Raw genomic sequence first — 18,153 nt, 5'->3', positions numbered from 1 at the left:
GAAAGGTTTGTGTACCTTGTGGTCTATTTCTGTTTCCTGATCTGTAAATGGAAGCAACAGAATAGTGTAAGAACAGCTGTTAGTCTGGTGGCTCTGGATGGAAAGTGAAGCAGATCTACTAAAAATCCTGCAAAAAAGCTGCTATTAGATTTCCAGCCCAATTCTACAGACTCAAGTGATTCAGATAGTTCATAGAAGTGTCTAAATGTTTAGATGCTTATTCAAAATGCATCTGAACTCTGAACCTTTTGAGGTTTGCCCATATATACCTATTTGCTAATCCACTGGGGCTTGAAATAAAGAGACACTTTTCGGACTGTAATTAATCACTGAGGCCTGGTCTACACTATGCATTTAAACTGAATTTAACAGCATTAAACCAATTTAACCCTGCACCTGTCCACACAATGAGGCCCTTTATATTGCTATAAAGGGCTCTTTAAACCAGTTTCTATACTCCTCCCCGATGAGAGGAGTAGCGCTGAAATCGGTATTGCCATGTCGGATTAGGGTTAGTGTGGCCGCAAATCGATGGTATTAGCCTCTGGGCAGTATCCCACAGTGCACCATTGTGACCGCTCTGGAAAGCAATCTGAGCTCGGATGCACTGGCCAGGTAGACAGGAAAAGCCCTGCGAACTTTTGAATTTCATTTCCTGTTTGCCCAGCGTGGAGCGCTGATCAGCACAGGTGGCGATGCAGTCCCAAATCCAAAAAGAGCTCCAGCATGGACTGTACGGGAGATACTGGATCTGATCGCTGCATGGGGAGACAAATCTGTTCTATCAGAGCTCCATTACAGAAGACTAAATGACAAAGCATTTGAAAAAATCTCCAGGCTATGATAGAGGCCACAGCACAGTGCTGTGTGACAAGCATAACAGAAAGCCAAAGAATCAAATGGACGCTCATGGAGGGAGGGAGCGGGTACTGAGGACTCCAGCTATCCCACAGTCCCCGCAGTCTCCGAAAAGCATTTGCATTCTTGGCTGAGCTCCCAATGCCTGAAGGGTCAAAAACATTTTCCCGGGTGTTTCAGGGTATTTGTCATCAATTGACACCCTTCCCCCCAAAAAAAAGAAAAGAGAAAAAAAAAGTTTCTCGCCTTTTTTCAATGTCACCCTATGTCTACTGCATGCTGCTGGTAGACTGGGTGCTGCAGCGCTGAACATCAGCATCCCCGTCTCGATGGACAGCAGTCATATTGTACCATCTATCATTGTCATAATCAGCCCATGAGTGCTCCTGGCTGGCCTCGGTGAGGTCAGCCGGGGGTGCATGGGCAAAAATGGGAATGACTCCCGGTCATTCCCGGCAGATGGCACAAAATGGCTGGTAACCGTCCTCATCATAGCAACTGGAGGCTGAGCTCTATCAAACCCCTCTTTTCATGTCTAAAGAAAAGATTCTGTACTGCCTGGACTATCATAGCAGCTGGAGGCTGCCTCCTCCTCATTTTATCTCACTAAAAAGTCAGTGTTTCTTATTCCTGCATTCTTTATTACTTCATCACACAAATGGGGGGACACTGCCACAGTAGCCCAGGAGGGTTGGGGGAGGAGGGAAGCAACGGGTGGGGTTGTTGCAGGGATACCCCCTAGAATGGTATGCAGCTTATCATTTCTGCAGGATCTCTGGGACTCTGACACGGAACGGCTGTGGTCTCTGGTTCTCTAGTACACTTGCCCCATATTCTAGGCAGGACTGACTCTATTTTTTGACAAAACATAAAAAAGGGAATGACACAGGGAGTCATTCCCATTTTTGTCCATGCTCCCCCAGCCGACCTCAGCGAGGCCAGCCAGGAGCACCCATGACAAGCAGCAGACAGTACAGAACAACTGATAACCGTCATCTCATTGCCAATTTACAATGGCATGGCAGACGGTACAATAGGGATGGTAACCATCTGCTACCTTGCAAAGACAAATGAATGCTGCTGTGTAGCACTGCAGTACCACGTCTGTCAGCAGCATCCAGTACACATACATACAGTGACAGTGACAAAAGGCAAAACGGGCTCCATGGTTGCCATGCTATGGCATCTGCCAGGGCAATCCAGGGAAAAAGGGTGCGAAATGATTGTCTGCCATTGCTTTCACGGAGGAAGGATTGAGTGACGACATTTACCCAGAATCACCCACGACGCTGTTTTTGCATTGAGATCTCAACCCAGAATTCCAATGGGCAGGGGAGACTGTGGGAACTGTGGGATAGCTACGGGATAGCTACCCACAGTGCAACGCTCCGGAAATCGACGCTAGCCTCGGTACACGGACCCACACCGCCGAATTAATGTGCTTAGTGTGGCCACGTGCACTCGACTTTATACAATCTGTTTTACAAAACTGTTCTATGTAAAATTGGAATAATCCCGTAGTGTAGACATACCCTGAGATTAAATTCCGTCATGGACAGAGGGCCAGCACCTGGCCTATGCACTACTCAAGAAAGTCTACAAAAGAGACCTGTGTTGGCTCTCTGGCCAGGGGTAAACAAGACCTTAGGAGGCTGATTCAGCAAAAGACTCGGCACTTTCTGGAAGGTACTGAGTGTTCTCAAGCCTTACTCAGCACCTGTCTTTGGAGGCTTCCCTAACACTACCATGATCATGACAAAATAATTTCTTGGGATGGAAATGTGCATTGGAGTCACTCCAATTTAAAAATATACTTGACTCACTGAATTTCCCAAGTGCCACAGGATTTGTGTGGTGTCAGATTATGGTACATCATGTATATTTCCTATTGCATGGAAGGGATACATGACAAGACTATATAGTTTAAACATGAATAAATAAAATGTTATATCTCCAATCCATTCCTTCTGTGGACTCGTGCCATCTATGAACTCCATTACCTCATTTGCAGACTGTCTGGATGCTTCCTAAGCAGCACAGTGCAAATGATTCCCCAGGTGATTATATGATGCTTTGGCTACACTAAGTCTGTGAGCAGACTGCATTTACCGCTGAGCTGAATAATTACATTCCCATCAAGCAAAGGGTTTCAGGCAGCTTGCTTTGATAGATTTCTCTCAATAAATCCCTCTTAAAAATATGGTAGAAAGTTACATAAAATAAAAAAAGTTTCAGTACACTCACCCTATAAAAATTTACACCTGCACTATAAAAATTATTATAAATTTTATCAAGTGATTTGATGCATGCAAATTTACTTTATTGGTACAGTATTAATGCTGTAGATTTCCTAACAGGTTTAGAGCTAGTTCTCGCTCTTTCTTTCTACATATACTACACATTCATAGATACATAGTAATTATATCTCCCTGCTCTGCAACTGAGAACAAAGTCTAAGAGAATTTGAGAGAAACACAAAATTTTAATTTAGAGCTTTTAAGTTTAATATTAATAATTCTAGCGTGTACATTTGTCAGGATATCAACAAATCTAGCATGAGACCATATTCTACTTTCAGTCCTCGATTCAGCAAGGTACTTCAAAGCAGCCACCTGCTGGGAATTCAGAAAAGATGATGTTCACCTTAGTTAAACACAGTCAGAGTTTATCCACAGTAGACCCGCAAGACTAAGGGTATGTCTACATCTACAATTTTGCAGCGCTGGTTGTTACAGCTGTATTAGTACAGCTGTATAGGGTCAGCGCTGCAGAGTGGCCACACTTACAGCAACCAGCGCTGCAAGTGGTGTTAGATGTGGCCACGCTGCAGCGCTGTTGCACACCGCGGGGAAGGAGAGCTGCTTGGAGGGGGGGTCGGGGAACGCCAGAGCACACCGCGGGGAAGGAGACTTGCTTGGAGGGGGGGTCGGGGAACGCCAGAGCACACCGCGGGGAAGGAGACTTGCTTGGAGGGGGGGTCGGGGAACGCCAGAGCACACCGCGGGGCTGGAGACCTGCTTGGAGGGGGGGTCGGGGAACGCCAGAGCACACCGCGGGGAAGGAGACCTGCTTGGAGGTGGGGTCGGGGAACGCCAGAGCACACCGCGGGGCTGGAGACCTGCTTGGAGGGGGGGTCGGGGAACGCCAGAGCACACTGTGGGGAAGGAGACCTGCTTGGAGGGCAGTGGAGTTTGCTTAATTACCAGAGAGGCTTCTTCAGGTATGCTGGGATACCTGCTTATTCCACGGAGGTCAAGAAAAACGCTGGTGAGTGTCTACACCTGATGACCAGCGCTGGTGATCCAGCGCTGGATCCTCTACACCCAAGGCACGACTGGGTGTATGGCCAGCGCTGCAAACAGGGAGTTGCAGCGCTGGTAATGCCCTCCAGGTGTGTACACATCCTAAGTTGCAGCGCTGTACCCCCCTCACCAGCGCTGCAACTTTGTAGTGTAGACAAGGCCTAACAAAGGCCTGATTGTAGCCCTGCCTACACAACCACACACAGGCATAAGGGGGAAAGGGTCACGCCTCACACCCTGTGTTTTCTCCAGAGCTTGGTTCCAGGCTCCGAGGGCTAGGCACATTCCGCACATTCACTATTTCACCCCGAGCTATTGTGCAGAGATTTGGATCTGCCCCTCCAATGTGCCTACCAGCATAGCTGAACTGACGTGGGGGGATGTAATCTGGTAAGGGGCCAGTAGTTTGTTACTCCCAGCCTGAAGCAAGGAAGGAGAAGATGGCATGAATCCTTTCCTGTGCTGCTCCTGGGCCCGTGCAGCTGCATCTCATGTAGCACCTCTTAAACAAGGTACGTTGTATATGCTCAATCTAGCCCAAAGGTGTTTCTTAGCACTTGGCACGCCCACCTTACAACACTCAATGGAAAAGCTTCCATTGGCTTCAGGGGGAGGCTTTTCCTGTGGAAAGACTTCAGGATTGGTCCATTAGTGAGTCACAAGAAGCTGCAGTAGTGAATGTACATCTATAGCTCTTAGAAAAAAACCACCACAATGGGAGTAAATTTGCAAAGCATCTGGGCCAAGCAATTTAAACCAACACACACTTAACCAAATACAGTGAGAAGTAGTCTAAACCCAACTCTTCAGCTTGCAGAGCTCAGGTCATCTAACTGTGGGTTTAGAACCACTTTCTGTACTGTTTTAAACTGCTTGCCTTGAACTTGCTTTTTTATTTTTGTGAGCCACAGAGGTTATAGCCAAGCGTATTTTAATAATTTCCTCTTTCAATAGCCTCTCTCTCCACAATATTAATACATAATATGGCTATGCATTTATTAATCAAAAATGAAACAATTTATAACCCGTGGTAAATTCTTGTTTTGTGTACTAATTTTGGTAATTAAAGTACCTACTTGCCTTGACAATCAATGTTTTACCTATATCCCTTTTATATGCAGTTTGTGTAACTCCACTCTATTATACCAGCCTAACTCTGTTAACATTAATAAAGTTACAACAGAGTGATGGAGTGGAGAATCAGGCCCATATATACCTCTGAGGCTCACAAAAAAAGCTTGTGCAAAGTAAGCAATTTAAAACACACAAAGTGCTTCTCAACCCAACACCTAGATGATCTGAGCTCTGCAGGCTGAAGTGTTCGGTTCTATATATGGACACATATAGGCACGAATGGCTAGATTTTCAATAGTATTTAGCTGCATAAGCAGCAGATAGGCACCAAGTGGGATTTTAAAGAGTACCTGAGTAGATTGAGCACCTAACTCCCATTGACTGAAACATCCCTGAAGATGTCCATCTGCATCAACAGATACTTAAATACCTTTGAAAAGCCACCTCTTAATTACCGAGATTAGAAAACATGACAAGAATTTGCCACAAATCAATACAGATACATTGAGCTGGCCAGTGCAGAGGGGAGTGGGCACGCTCTCCTTGGAAGGGTAGAACATTGGTTTCCTAGAGCTCCAAGTCATCCTCCCACTTCAGCCACTGTGCCTTCTGGAGCTTCTGCTGTGAGAGTGCACCTCCTCTCACTATCCGCCTCCCAACATGGGACCCTGGCTAAAAGGCAGACCGGTCACTTTGCATTGTAGTGCTAGTTTTTATAGTGCCTTGAAAAACATCTAGCACTTAAATACTGCAAATAGATACAATTTCTTGCCCGCTCAGTTTTACGATTAATGCACAGTCAGTTAGATACTGTCCTTCCTGGTTTATACTGCCACTTGATTAAATTACTTGTGAAGTCTCCCCTGTTTATATGGGGAAATGGCTTTCTCCAGAAGTAAGAGATAACCATGATCTCCTAGGAGAAAACAGAGAATGGATCTGTTAAGATTCATATTATTTGATTCTTATAAAAAGATAAGCTGTAATTGTAATGTTTCTTTGAAATAGCTCACAGTGCAAACACCAAGGCTAATTAAACCCAGTGATGATGTAAAGGAAACCCTAAATGAAAGAAAGAAATAATACCTTGGTCCTAAATGAAACCCCAGCCAGATGTGCAAAAAAAAAATTATTTTTAAATACTCTCCATTCTAAATTAGGAACTCATTAATCAGTTTCCTTCCTGATTCACTCCCTCGTGTTCTATTTTGGTGAGAGCCTGCTATGCAGGGGGGTAGGCAACATATGGAGAGTTCACCCAGACCAGACTGCTAAGTCCTACAGAGGGTTCAGACTCCAGGGGGTTCCTCCTGCTTTAGTGCAGAAAAGTCTTGGCAAGTGGACAAGGGAAGTTTGGGTGGAGCCACCACTATGTAGATCCACTATCCCTAAACCTCTAAAGCTGGTGTTGTAAAAACAACCAGAGATAATCTCCATTGCCATTTATGAGGCTATTGGGGATAATCCAGATGCCGAGATTTCCCTCTGTACAAACCACTTACTTGGATTGCACATAGGAATTGGCTATGAGTAAGGCTAAGATTTTGTCACGGTTATTTTTAGTAAAAGTCACGGAAAGGTCATAGGCAAACAACAAAAATTCACAGAGCCCCTGGCCTGTGCATTACTTTTACTAAAAATAACCATACAAGCCATGGGGCAGAGGCGTACGGCCCCGGTTTCAGACTCCTGTGGAAGCCACAGAGTAGGGGCACACAGCCCCAGCTGCAGCCCCCTATGTGCGGCAGAAGTGGGTATGGGTGCACGGCCCTGGCTGCAGCCCCTAACGTGGGGCAGGGACGCCACCTGCACTGCTGGGCAGAGGCACATGGCCCCAGTTGAGCCCCTGGTGGAAGCTCTGGGGCAGGGGTGCATGGCCGCTGCTGCAGCCCACACCGTGGGGCAGGAGCACAGTGCACGGCCCTGGCTGCAGCCCCTAGCAGAAGCTGCGGGTCTGGGCGCACGGCACCGTTTGCAGCCCCCAACGAGGGGCAGGGGAGCACGGCTCCAGTCACAGCCACAGCCTTGGCTCCAGCCCCAGCCCCAGCTTTAGCTTTTGACAGCTGAACCCCAAGAAGTCACAGAGGTCCAGTAAACTCACAGAATCTGTGACTGCCATGATCTCCGTGACTAAATTGTAGCCTTAGCTCTGAGTCTGCACATATATGCATATTATGTGTATCACTGACTGTAAACTAAACATGTATAGAATATACATATATTGAGACCAAAAAGTTAAAATAATCTTAATGGTCAAGCATCTATATGGATACAATTTTCACTGATGTCTATTGGAGCCAGATGACCTATCTTGTGAGGAAAATACTACTGACACTCAGACTGTCCGCACCCTAACCAAAACCCTTATCCAAGCTTGTGTCTGGATACAAATTCAAACTGATGCATGCACAAGCCAACTCCGCTAATAAATAAATAAAATCCAAACAATAAGTCAACACTCACCCCATGATCAAGTTTGAGAAACATGTCAGCCATTTTGAAATTCTCTGTCTCTCCTCTTGCTAAAGTCTCAAGGCTACTGATCTTTTAAACAAAAAAACGGCTTTAAAAAGAAAAATACTACACTGAACAAATAGAAATATCAGCAATAAATTTTAAACATGAAATTGCATCAAAGGTAAGAACAGATAATTTCTTACAAAAAAAGCTTATCAGAACCTGTCATTCACAACGCTAAGCTCATCCACTACTGAACTGTAATTACATACGTCTCGCTCAATATCTAAACACAGAACTTCTCATTGCATCTTTCAAGAACTATAGATGGCAACTCCTTTTTCTAACAGTATTTTTTAGATCACACTGATCACTATAATGTATGTGGTATTTCCTGTGCGTACAGTAGAACCTCAGAGTTACGAACACCAGTGTTACAAACTGACCAGTCAACCATACACCACTATCAGGCAGCAGCAGAGACCAAAGGACATAAAATAAATAAATACACACACACACATGCACACACACAGAGCACAGGACTGTGTTAAATGTGAACTACTAAAAAAAAAAGAACAGCATTTTTCTTCTGCATAGTAAAGTTTCAAAGGTGTATTAAGTCAATATCAATTGTAAACTTTTGAAAGTACAACCATATTGTTTTGTTCAGAGTTACGAACATTTCAGAGTTACAAACAACCTCCATTCCCGACATGTTCGCCACTCTGAGGTTCTACTGTATATTCCTGTAGAAGTAAATGTAATTACGAACTATAACCAGACAGATAAATTCATCAAAGAAAAATGTTGCATAGGCCGGATTTTTGAAGACTTCACCATCTATTAACTCATTATTCTCAGTAGCACCTGCTGGAGCCTGAGTAATCTGCAAAATTGGCTACTTCATTTTAGATGCTTAAATGGGAGCTAAACTCTTCTAAAAAATCTGACCACAGTTGTCAGTGTTGGTCACTTCTGAAAATTTGGCTCTCCATGTTGATAGCCATAAGTCTGTTTGAACTCATGTTCCTATTATTGCTATCTTCATCTTCTTGTCTTGGATTGTAAGCTTTTCAAAGCTGGAATCTTGTTCTGCCACCACCCTTTTTAAAAAAAAACAGTATCTTATGGTCCTGAACAATTCAATATAGCAATTCATAACTATAGCAATATTTCAGCTTCAACCTTTTTCAGGAATATCTCTCACACACATATGTACCCCACTCCAAACTAGAGCCATTTTCATGCCAGAAATAAACTATGCCACTTTCCTACTGTAGAAAATAAATGTCCCTACACTGGGGGAAATAGAAAAAACCCAAGTGAGAATAAATATTTCAACAAAGAATCCTTGAAGGAATGAGTGTGGGTGTCTGTCTGTGTAATGTCAGTCTGGGTTTCAGCCCATCTTATCTCTGTAAGCCAATTTCTCATTTAAAAATAACTGAGTTCACATAATGTTTCATGTTTTGCTTCCATTACATAGTGAACAAAGTGCAGTTCCTATCATTGTACTGAAATCTTATGAGATTTTGTAGACATTATTAGTCAGAGTTTGGGAACCACAAGAGGTTTTGAAGGTTCTGTCTAGTTTTCGCAGCTTCCAAGAGTTCAGACTTGGCTATATCCTAAGGTCCTTCCTCTTTTTTTTTTAATTAAGTCCTTACTCAAGCAAAACTGACTTAATTAGGAGTAAAAACTGAGGAATAACCTCAAGATTTGACACATTTTCTGAAACATTTTGGCCTGCAACTCAGGCTGTAAATATGTCAAAAGCTGGATTTCTCTCTCATGAAATCACCTAGTTTTGGTTATTACATTTGGTAATAAATCTGGGAGATGTATTCTAATTTGATGCATAATTTCCATTAACACTAACTGAAGGCATGTGCATACACCCATAGCCCTTGGGATGAGAATATTACCTTGACATCTATGTAGAATTTAGGACTTTTTGCAAAGTCACCTACAAATAGCTCATTAATAATAAACATCAATTAGTCTACAATCTGTCCTCCATGTTCTTTAATTTCCATGCAGGCTTTAATAGACCCATAGACCCAATTCAATGATTATTCTGCTTTGGGATGCCGAGGTATTTAAACCTGCCTTTTCTTCAAACTTGCCAGCAGCTCTCAATCTTCTGTGTTTATTGTACCAGTACAATTGTGGGTTCCTGTTCCAAGCTACAAATGAGACAGTGTCATGGACCTACAGCAAACCAAATACAATAGCCATTCCCTTTAGCAATTACAAAGAAATAATGATTTATATTTCTAGAGAGAGAGAGACCCCTCTCAGCTGGAAGACTTAAGGTTGTCAGAAAGGCCCTAAGGCACTGCAAGAAAAGTTTTGTCAACAAGGCTTTCGATGAGGTTTCTGCTGCTGCTGCCTAAGTGCTTTTCAGGGACTTACTGTATCGAGAAGGTTGACTGGACCTGCCCATTCAAACAGTTACCAAATAGACAGGGGAAAAAAAACAAATCTCAGACACACACACAATCCAGCTTTCTGACACTGAAAATTCTTATTATTATTCTTTAGTTCAGATCGATTAACAAATAAATATCTTGGGAATTAACTTATACACTGTATTTTCCCCCCTCCCCCAAGTCACCTGACAAAAAACTCCCTTCTCCACCCCCAAACAAACTAGAGTGATTAATACTGGCTTTAAAAGGATCACAATAAATTAACTTTTTGGGGGGGAGAAGGGGCAATTTCCAAGGATTTAAAACAGCAGATCTATCCCACAGTTTGCCTTGGGCTTTGGGTAGAGATCCAAACAATCAACGATCTTTTTCCTCATATCTTCAGATGATTTTAATGAACATTTGGATGACGAAAGTTTTTTTTTTTAATATTCTCTGGCTATCCGCTGAAAAACAACAATCAGACACTAACAACAGTGACTTTGACATGGCCAGATGAAAGCACCACAGTAAGAGTCGTGTTGAAAAAAGTTTGGGATTTATGTTTTTTAAATGGATTGTTACAAATAGGCAAAAAGACATGACTGTAGCATCCTGTTTGTTGATGAAAAAAGAGAGCTGCAATCAACCATTGTATTACATTGTTCCTTTGTAATTATTTTTTTACCATTTTCCAGTTGATTAATGAACTAAATACTGAATCTGATCTCTTGTTCATTGACTTCAGAAACACTCCCAGTGAATGTAATGGACATTGGATTGAGCTCCTGAGGTTTGATAAATAATTGAATTAAGCATCATGTACCTTAAGAAAAGTCAGAGAAAACAGCAACAGAAACTGATAAAAATTGATGATGATTCCTTGATACCATCATCAAACTGGAAATGCCCAATGATCTAAGGACACAATTTTGAAAACTGCTAGCTGCACCTTGAAGATGCTCTACACTCCCAATGTCCATTGACTTCACTGAGCAGGGAAGATACCCAGTACTTCACAGTAAGCACTCAGCACCTTTTAGGATGAGACTCCAAAATCAACTAAAAATAATTCTAAACAGTGATCCAAAGTCTCTTTTTGTGTCTCTCAGGTTTTCACTTTCCAGTCCACATTAATCAAGGAGAATACAGTGGCAGTCATTAATATCTTTGCTATTTTCTCCTTAGCACATAGGAGATGATATCTGCAGTATTCCCTATTGAAAACAAGTGGGGGAAAATCATATATGACTGTTGTAAAGTTCCAGTTCTGCAACTGGATTCATTTGGACACCCACGTGTTATTGCCTTCGATAGGGCTCCTCCCACATAAATTCAATTGCAAGATCCACATGTAACTTTGTTAAACACTACATGAATCACTTGAGAGCCAGCAAAAATAATTAGTGCCTATGACGTTATGTCTTTAAAAATAGTTTTTTTTTAATCCAGACTAACTGCCAATGTCTTCTGATGTCAGATTTTCATGGTGTCCTTCTGCCAACCTGTCACAATTAATCCTCTTTTTTGCATTTTTATTCTGATGGGCACAAAATATATTTCCCATACATCTCATATAACCCAAGCAGGTCCTCTGGCTTAGCCTTTGCCAAGTCAAAAGCCAAGTACACACCTCCTCTTTTGTTTTCATTTTCTAATATTACTTTCACCACCTCAGAGATGGTAAAAAGAATATCATCCAAGCTTAGATGATCAAGACAGAGAGGGACACAGACCTCATGCAAGTGAAGGAAAATTCATTTTCAATTTAACAGGAATCTGATTTCAGGCAAATTTGGAGATCACACCAGATATACAGTTGTTTTAAAGTAGGTAAGTCAAAAAAATTTAGAAAAAAAATGTTGTATCGACTCAACTTTGAGCCTATACAGCATTGAGATGAATCCATATCAATGATGCATTAGCGAGCAAAAGATTATGATGTCACCACAAACATCATGAAGTTACCATTTCCAAAACAGTAAAGCAGAAAAACAGATTTACAGGATCGGATGGGCCAGGATAGGGTGTTTTGTTTTTTGTGTGAAAGGGTAATCAGTAAGGTATGCTAAACATTTGTTTTCTGTATTCTTTCTTAATATGGCATACACACTTTTTACATAAGACAGGAGGACTAAAGATTTTAAAATAATAAAAGAAAAAGATTGGATTGAAATAATTCAGCTTGTATCTGTTTTTCCATTTTGATTTCTTTATTTTTTGTTCATTTCATGAATTGGGTTATTCCCCCTCAAAATTACTAAGACCTCGTAAATTCAACTTTTTGCTTCTATCCTTACAGTCCTGGTATATTTATTATATGTTTAAGAGGGGATGAGATGAAGGAGAGGAATAAATAAATAGGTGAAGCTGCAGCAAATGGCACAAGGATACAGTCCCTTCCTGGAAAGAGGATTTTGTGGCGAACCATTTCTCCCATAATGCATCCCACAGACCATATATCCACTAGAACAGCAGAGACAGGGAAGTGTAGAAGGGGGGAAAAAGCAAAGTTAACTAAGACACTTCACTCCTAAAGGAGGGGAAAAAGAGCAGGTTGATCAGAATAGTACAGTTTTTTCTCCACCCACCAAACGCTAAAATAAGTAAATAGATAAAAGAACTATCAGGCTCAGTAAAATTAAAAAATATATTTGAAATATCAGCATTGTCAGGGTTTTCATTACACTAACTGAAATAAAAATATGAACCTTTTTTCACAGGAAAACCAACAGAGGTTTGTCAATACAGTCTCTTTCTGATTCAGGCAACATGAACAATGCACCTAGACCCAATGAACTCACAAGCAGGCTTCATGTGTTAGACATGATCAGCTGATCAGTTTCCAATCTATGTTAAAACCATCCAGGGGTTTTCAGCAGAGGGCTTACTGCTATGCTTTCTAATACACGTGAAAAAGGAAGGCATGAACTTGAAGGGGAGCTCTCTCATTTTGCCCTCATCCTGCCCCTGAGATTGTGTGGAACCCACAGGGTAAAAAGGGCACAATGCTAGCCAGAAAGTAAAAATAAATAGAGATGTACAGCTGTCTTGGGTCTGCAAGGACAAACTGCACTTAGTGGGTGGGAAAAATACAAAGGCTGAAAATAAAAACCCAAATCCTTACCAAAAAAAAAGTGATCATCTGGAATCACCCTCTACTTGGCTTTTGGGCCAGCCTATGGGTTTATTACTGCAGTACTGAATCTGAACCTGAAGCCCTCACTCACACTAACTGTCCTAACTGGGACAGAAGTAAGGACTGAAGGTCAGGACCCCATCCTACAGTCACTGAGTATTGCAAACTCCTGCTGCAAGATCCAGCTCTATGTAGGGGAAAGACCACAAAGTCTGGACTACACTGCCTATGCTGGGTACTGTATAGGTACTAAAATACAGAATGCTGCATAGAGTGAATACCAGCATGTCTTCTAGGAAGGTTTCTATGCTTCCCATCCTGACTTCATGTACTGGATGCAATGTGCACTGCTCATCTGTTTGGTTTAGGTGAGGTTTTTCTTCCTTCAAATTGTACAAGGGGGGGGGTGGGGGGAAGACAGATACTTGATGATACAGAGTGCAAAGAAAGAAAGGTTCAGCACTCTGAATGGTGAAGAAAAAACTATTTTTCAAGAAACTGCCATATTTTCCCAACTTCAAATCCTTGTTTTGTGATAATTTTTTGGAATGTACAACCAATTTCTCCTCTTTTTCTTCTCCCCTTTTCGTCCTTTAAAAAACAAAATAAAAACAAGCAAACCAAAACTTTTTGTTGTTGTTGGTAAAACAAAATAAGGGTGAAATGTTTCATCTGGGAAAGGAGGGTAGAGGTATTGGGTGCACAGGACAGCTAAAGCATGCCTGAGGTGGGGTTAGAGTTTTCTTCTTTGTGGTAGTTTTGGTTCCTTCCAAGGGAAGTTCAGCAAAATAACGCTAACTATGCATTGTTAGCCAATCGGGCGCAGAGAGAAAATGAAAGCAGCGAACAATCTTCGTAGTCAGCATACAAAGTGGGGAGGAAAAAATGGGGGAGCTCATGTAGCACAGTAGCACAGGCCTGAGCAGCGGTGTGGAGAACAATCTTTCCCATTGACTTCAGTGAGACCTGGATCAGGTCCCTTGTACACATCAGCTCCTCAGATTTGCTGATCCGCATTTCCTTTATTCATTGTTTCAAATTTAATTTATTTTTTAAATGTTTGCCTGTTTTATCTTGCTCAATTGAAATAAAAAAGCTTCCTGCTTGCTTTGAGCCTGATCCATGGCCCATTGACATTAATGGGAATCTCTCCATTAACTTCTAGGGCACTCGATCCGTCCCTTTGAGGGTTGCACACATTCTGAGTGCCTCCGCAAATCTGTCTTTCACTTGACCACAAAACTGCCCCAAACTTTTCCCAGGTGCCACTATAACAGCATGAAACCAGAGGAAATTTCTCTGCTGTGTCAAACACAACAACAAACTCATTTTGTGAAAGAGATTAGGGACTGATGACATGTGTGTTGAACTCAGTTAAGATTTTTGGAGGCACTCAGTCGATGAGAAAGCCAAAGTGCACTTGTGCTATTTTTTTCCTAATTACTAACTACAGTATTAAAACCTGCATTGTGAATCCATGAATATTACCAGCAATTCATGTAATGAAATAGCTTACAGGCGTGTTATGAGCATGCCTGTATTATCGCTTGAGTAAAGAAATCCATCTAAAAAACCAAGCATACAATGTCATTGTCAGCTGAAGAATGCTGTCAGTGTTACTTCAAATTCTACTGCATGTTAGTTGGATTCTCCAACTTAACGTAAAATAGTTTGGAGCTTCTGCTACTTTCCCATTACATTTGTCATTGAAAAGGTCTTCTCATCTAACAGATTGCTTTGGCATCAGAAATAATATAATAGACTTTTCTCCACAACATTTCCTAATCTTCTTTCCAGCTTGGTCTACCTAGCACCTAGACAATTATAAAGTTCAATTATGTTATAGAACAAGAACTATGTATTTGATAAAGCTTTCCTTTTATCCCTCCTACAATGAGCTCTTTCTTATAGGCATCTCTGTAATATGCTAGCTCTACCTGCATCCCATAGCCTGTTCAAGGACAGAAAGATATACCATCAGTAGGTTTTTCACAGCAGAGCTCTCTATCTAAGCAAGGAGGATTACATACAAGCGAAACAACAAAAAAGTACCATAGTTCAGTTTCCTCCTCTTCCTCCCTTCTCTTTCCACTAAAGATGGGCTCAAGCTGCACAATTCACATCTAGATCTTGTATACGCTAACGGCGGGTTGTTAGAGTCTGGGATGTTAGTTCAGCCTATTATACATATAGAAGCCATTCTTGAGATTCAAATCTGGGTCTGCATCTTGAAACATTTGGGAATGTTTGGATTCCAAATTTGGTTTGGTTCCATCTCTTCTTTCCTCCTCACTGGAGAGGTCTGAGATTCAGAAGAGCTGGCTTTTAATCCATTTGGCAACCCTAACAATTCCCATACTATCTCTGGGTCACAGCAGCCTTTACGGGTACACACTTTCTTCAGCCGCCCAGTCAGGCAAAGGAGTGCTGGTCAATCACAGGTTGTTAACCTGCAATACTATGTGGTTAAATTCAATGCAAACTGCATGACAAGTATCATCAGATATTGCAGTTTGATTGTAATACTGGGAAAATTCAGATCTAACATCACTTTAGTTTTTAAATTCAAGGTGTTCTTTACTGCTATTATTTCCCTCTCCTGGTGCCCATAAATTGTCACAAGAGCCCTGGCCCTGCCGGCCACATAGCCTTTGCTATTGAGGTACAGCCCTACCGTTCTCTTTGTAGCCCATTCCCAAGATGACCTCTGGTGCTCTGTAATAACGTGTCACCACATAGGGAGTCATCATGAAGCTGGTGCCTGCAGTCCTGGCCAGTCCAAAGTCCAGAATCTTCAACGTGCAATCGGACTTTACCACAATATTACTTGGTTTTAAATCCTGCAAGAGAGACAAAGGAAAACAGACATGACTGCCATCTGTGAAGGCCGTGCACAATGGTGATCTGGATCAATGCTTTGGGTGGACCTCTAAACACTTCGCTGCTCCATAGCTGCATGTGCGTGCAGTCAGTCACGAAAGGCACTTTTTAGCCTGTGTCTGAATCCTGTTGTTGCTTTGGCACCTCCTATTGGAATGTGTGCTCTAGAGATATAGTCCAGATCCTTCAAGCAGCTTAATTCCATCAAGAAGGACACTGCTAAATTGGAGAAATTTCAGGGAAGTCGGGGAATGATTAAATGATTAGAAAACATGCGTCTCTCAGTGACAGCCTGAAGGATCTCCATCTATTTTGCTTAACAAAGAGAAGACTGAGGGATGACTTGATCACAGTACTTCAAGTACTTACATGGGGAACAGATATTTGATAATGGGTTCCTCAATCTATCCGACAAAGATATAACAAGACCCAATGGCTGAAGCTGAAGCTAGACAAATTCTGACTGGAAATAAGGCATACATTTTTAATAGTGATGGTAATTAACCATTGAAACAATTTACCGAGGTTCATGGTGGATTTTCCATCAGTGATAACTTTTAAATCAAGACTTTTTAAAGATATTCTGTAGTTCAAAAGGAATTATTCTGGGGAGTTCTATAACCTGTGTTATACAGGAGATCAAAGTAGATGATCACAATGGTCCCTTCTGGCTTTTGTAACTTTGAATACTTTCCTCTGGATGGTGGAAGCATTCTGCTGTTAAATTAATAGCTCTAAAAGGCTTATAGATTCAGAGTGATGAAATATTTTTGTTTATACTTTATTCTGAGTGGGGCAGCGCTCACTGTGCTCCAATAACTAGAACCATTTTGAACTGTGTATGCAGGTTCATGTGAATATTTTATTTACAAAAACAATCTGACCCTTTCTTTACCTGGAACACTATGGGAACTATAGCAGCCAAACATACTACATCCTCTACACCAGTGGTTCTCAAACTTTTTTTTTACTGGTGATCCCTTTCACATAGCAAGCTTCTGAGTGCAGCTCCCCTTATCAATTAGGAACATGTTTTTATATATTTAACACCATTATAAATGCTGGAGGCAAAGCAGAGTTTGGGGAGGAGGTGACAGCTAATGACCCCCCTCATGTAATAGCCTCGTGACCCCCCTGAGGGTTCCTGACCCCCAGTTTGAGAACCCCTGCTCTACAAAATATATGTTTTAGGAAAGGAGGTCTTTGTATATTATTGTAAGCAGAGTCAGGATAAGCTCTACCCTGACATCTGGTGGAAAGAATGTCAGAGAGTGTATTTGCATAGGCACGCCCACCCTATCCCAGACTCCCAAGCTGTGGGATTGCTTGGTGACAAATTGCTCACCCTCAGTTGGGTGGTACTGGCTAGACATGGGACATGGGTTCCAAAACCCAGAGAATTGAGAGAGGCTGGGAACAGGTATTTGTGCCTGGTGGTGCAGTCTCCTTGTGGAGCTAGAAGCACCAGTTGCACCTCCTCCTCTCTCCACTGTGGAATGTCAGAGTTGATTTTTTATTTCCTTAAGAATCCAGATACAGGTTACTGAGCTGAAATCACTTTTGGCTAATGGTGCACTAGCACTGGGGCTCCCCTACTATGAGCTGGAATCACTAAGAACTGAAAATCACTAAGAGCTGAAAATCACTGAGCTAAAATCACTGAGCTGAGAGCACTGAGTACAGTGCTAACTAGTGGGGAGCCCAAAGCTATACTGTGGAGCAGTTTGTGGGGACGGCTGGAGCGGATCACGGGACAGCTGGTGGCAGCGGAGCGGCTGGCGGAGCGGAGTAGCTGTGAGATGGGCGGAGCGCCCACAGAGCGAGCAGAGCTGAGCAGTCTGCAGGGACAACTGGAGCAGCTCACAAGGTAGCTGGTGGAGCAGAGCAGCCGGCGGAGCGGAGCAGTTTCTGAGGACGGCTGGAGGAGCAGAGTGGAGCGGCTGGTAAAGCGCAGCAGTTCGTGGAGAAGGCGGGAGCAGAACCCACGGAGAGGCAGGGCAGTCGGCCCTGGACCACGTAAGGTGCCCCTGTC

The 18,153-nt window shown here is 42.4% G+C and overlaps 1 protein-coding gene across 11 annotated transcripts in view; it reads right to left on the bottom strand.

Moving 5' to 3' along the window:
- The window catches only part of MAPK10 (mitogen-activated protein kinase 10), a 263,109-nt gene that overhangs the window by 59,556 nt on the left and 185,400 nt on the right, over window positions 1-18,153 (bottom strand). For 9 of the 11 annotated variants that reach the window (XM_030564953.1, XM_030564951.1, XM_030564952.1 and 6 more), the window contains 2 exons: window positions 15,916-16,081; window positions 12,497-12,568 (listed from right to left, as the gene is read on the bottom strand). In XM_030564953.1, coding sequence (XP_030420813.1) covers window positions 12,497-12,568; window positions 15,916-16,081 — 238 coding nt within the window. The remainder of the gene's footprint in view (window positions 1-12,496; window positions 12,569-15,915; window positions 16,082-18,153) is intronic. The other 2 variants (XM_030564955.1, XM_030564957.1) reach the window with 1 other exon arrangement.

Source organism: Gopherus evgoodei, chromosome 5, assembly GCF_007399415.2.
Source record: "Gopherus evgoodei ecotype Sinaloan lineage chromosome 5, rGopEvg1_v1.p, whole genome shotgun sequence".
NCBI lineage: Eukaryota > Metazoa > Chordata > Testudines > Testudinidae > Gopherus > Gopherus evgoodei.
Note: the sequence above shows the minus strand (reverse complement) of the source record. Positions and strands in the feature narration are given on the sequence as shown.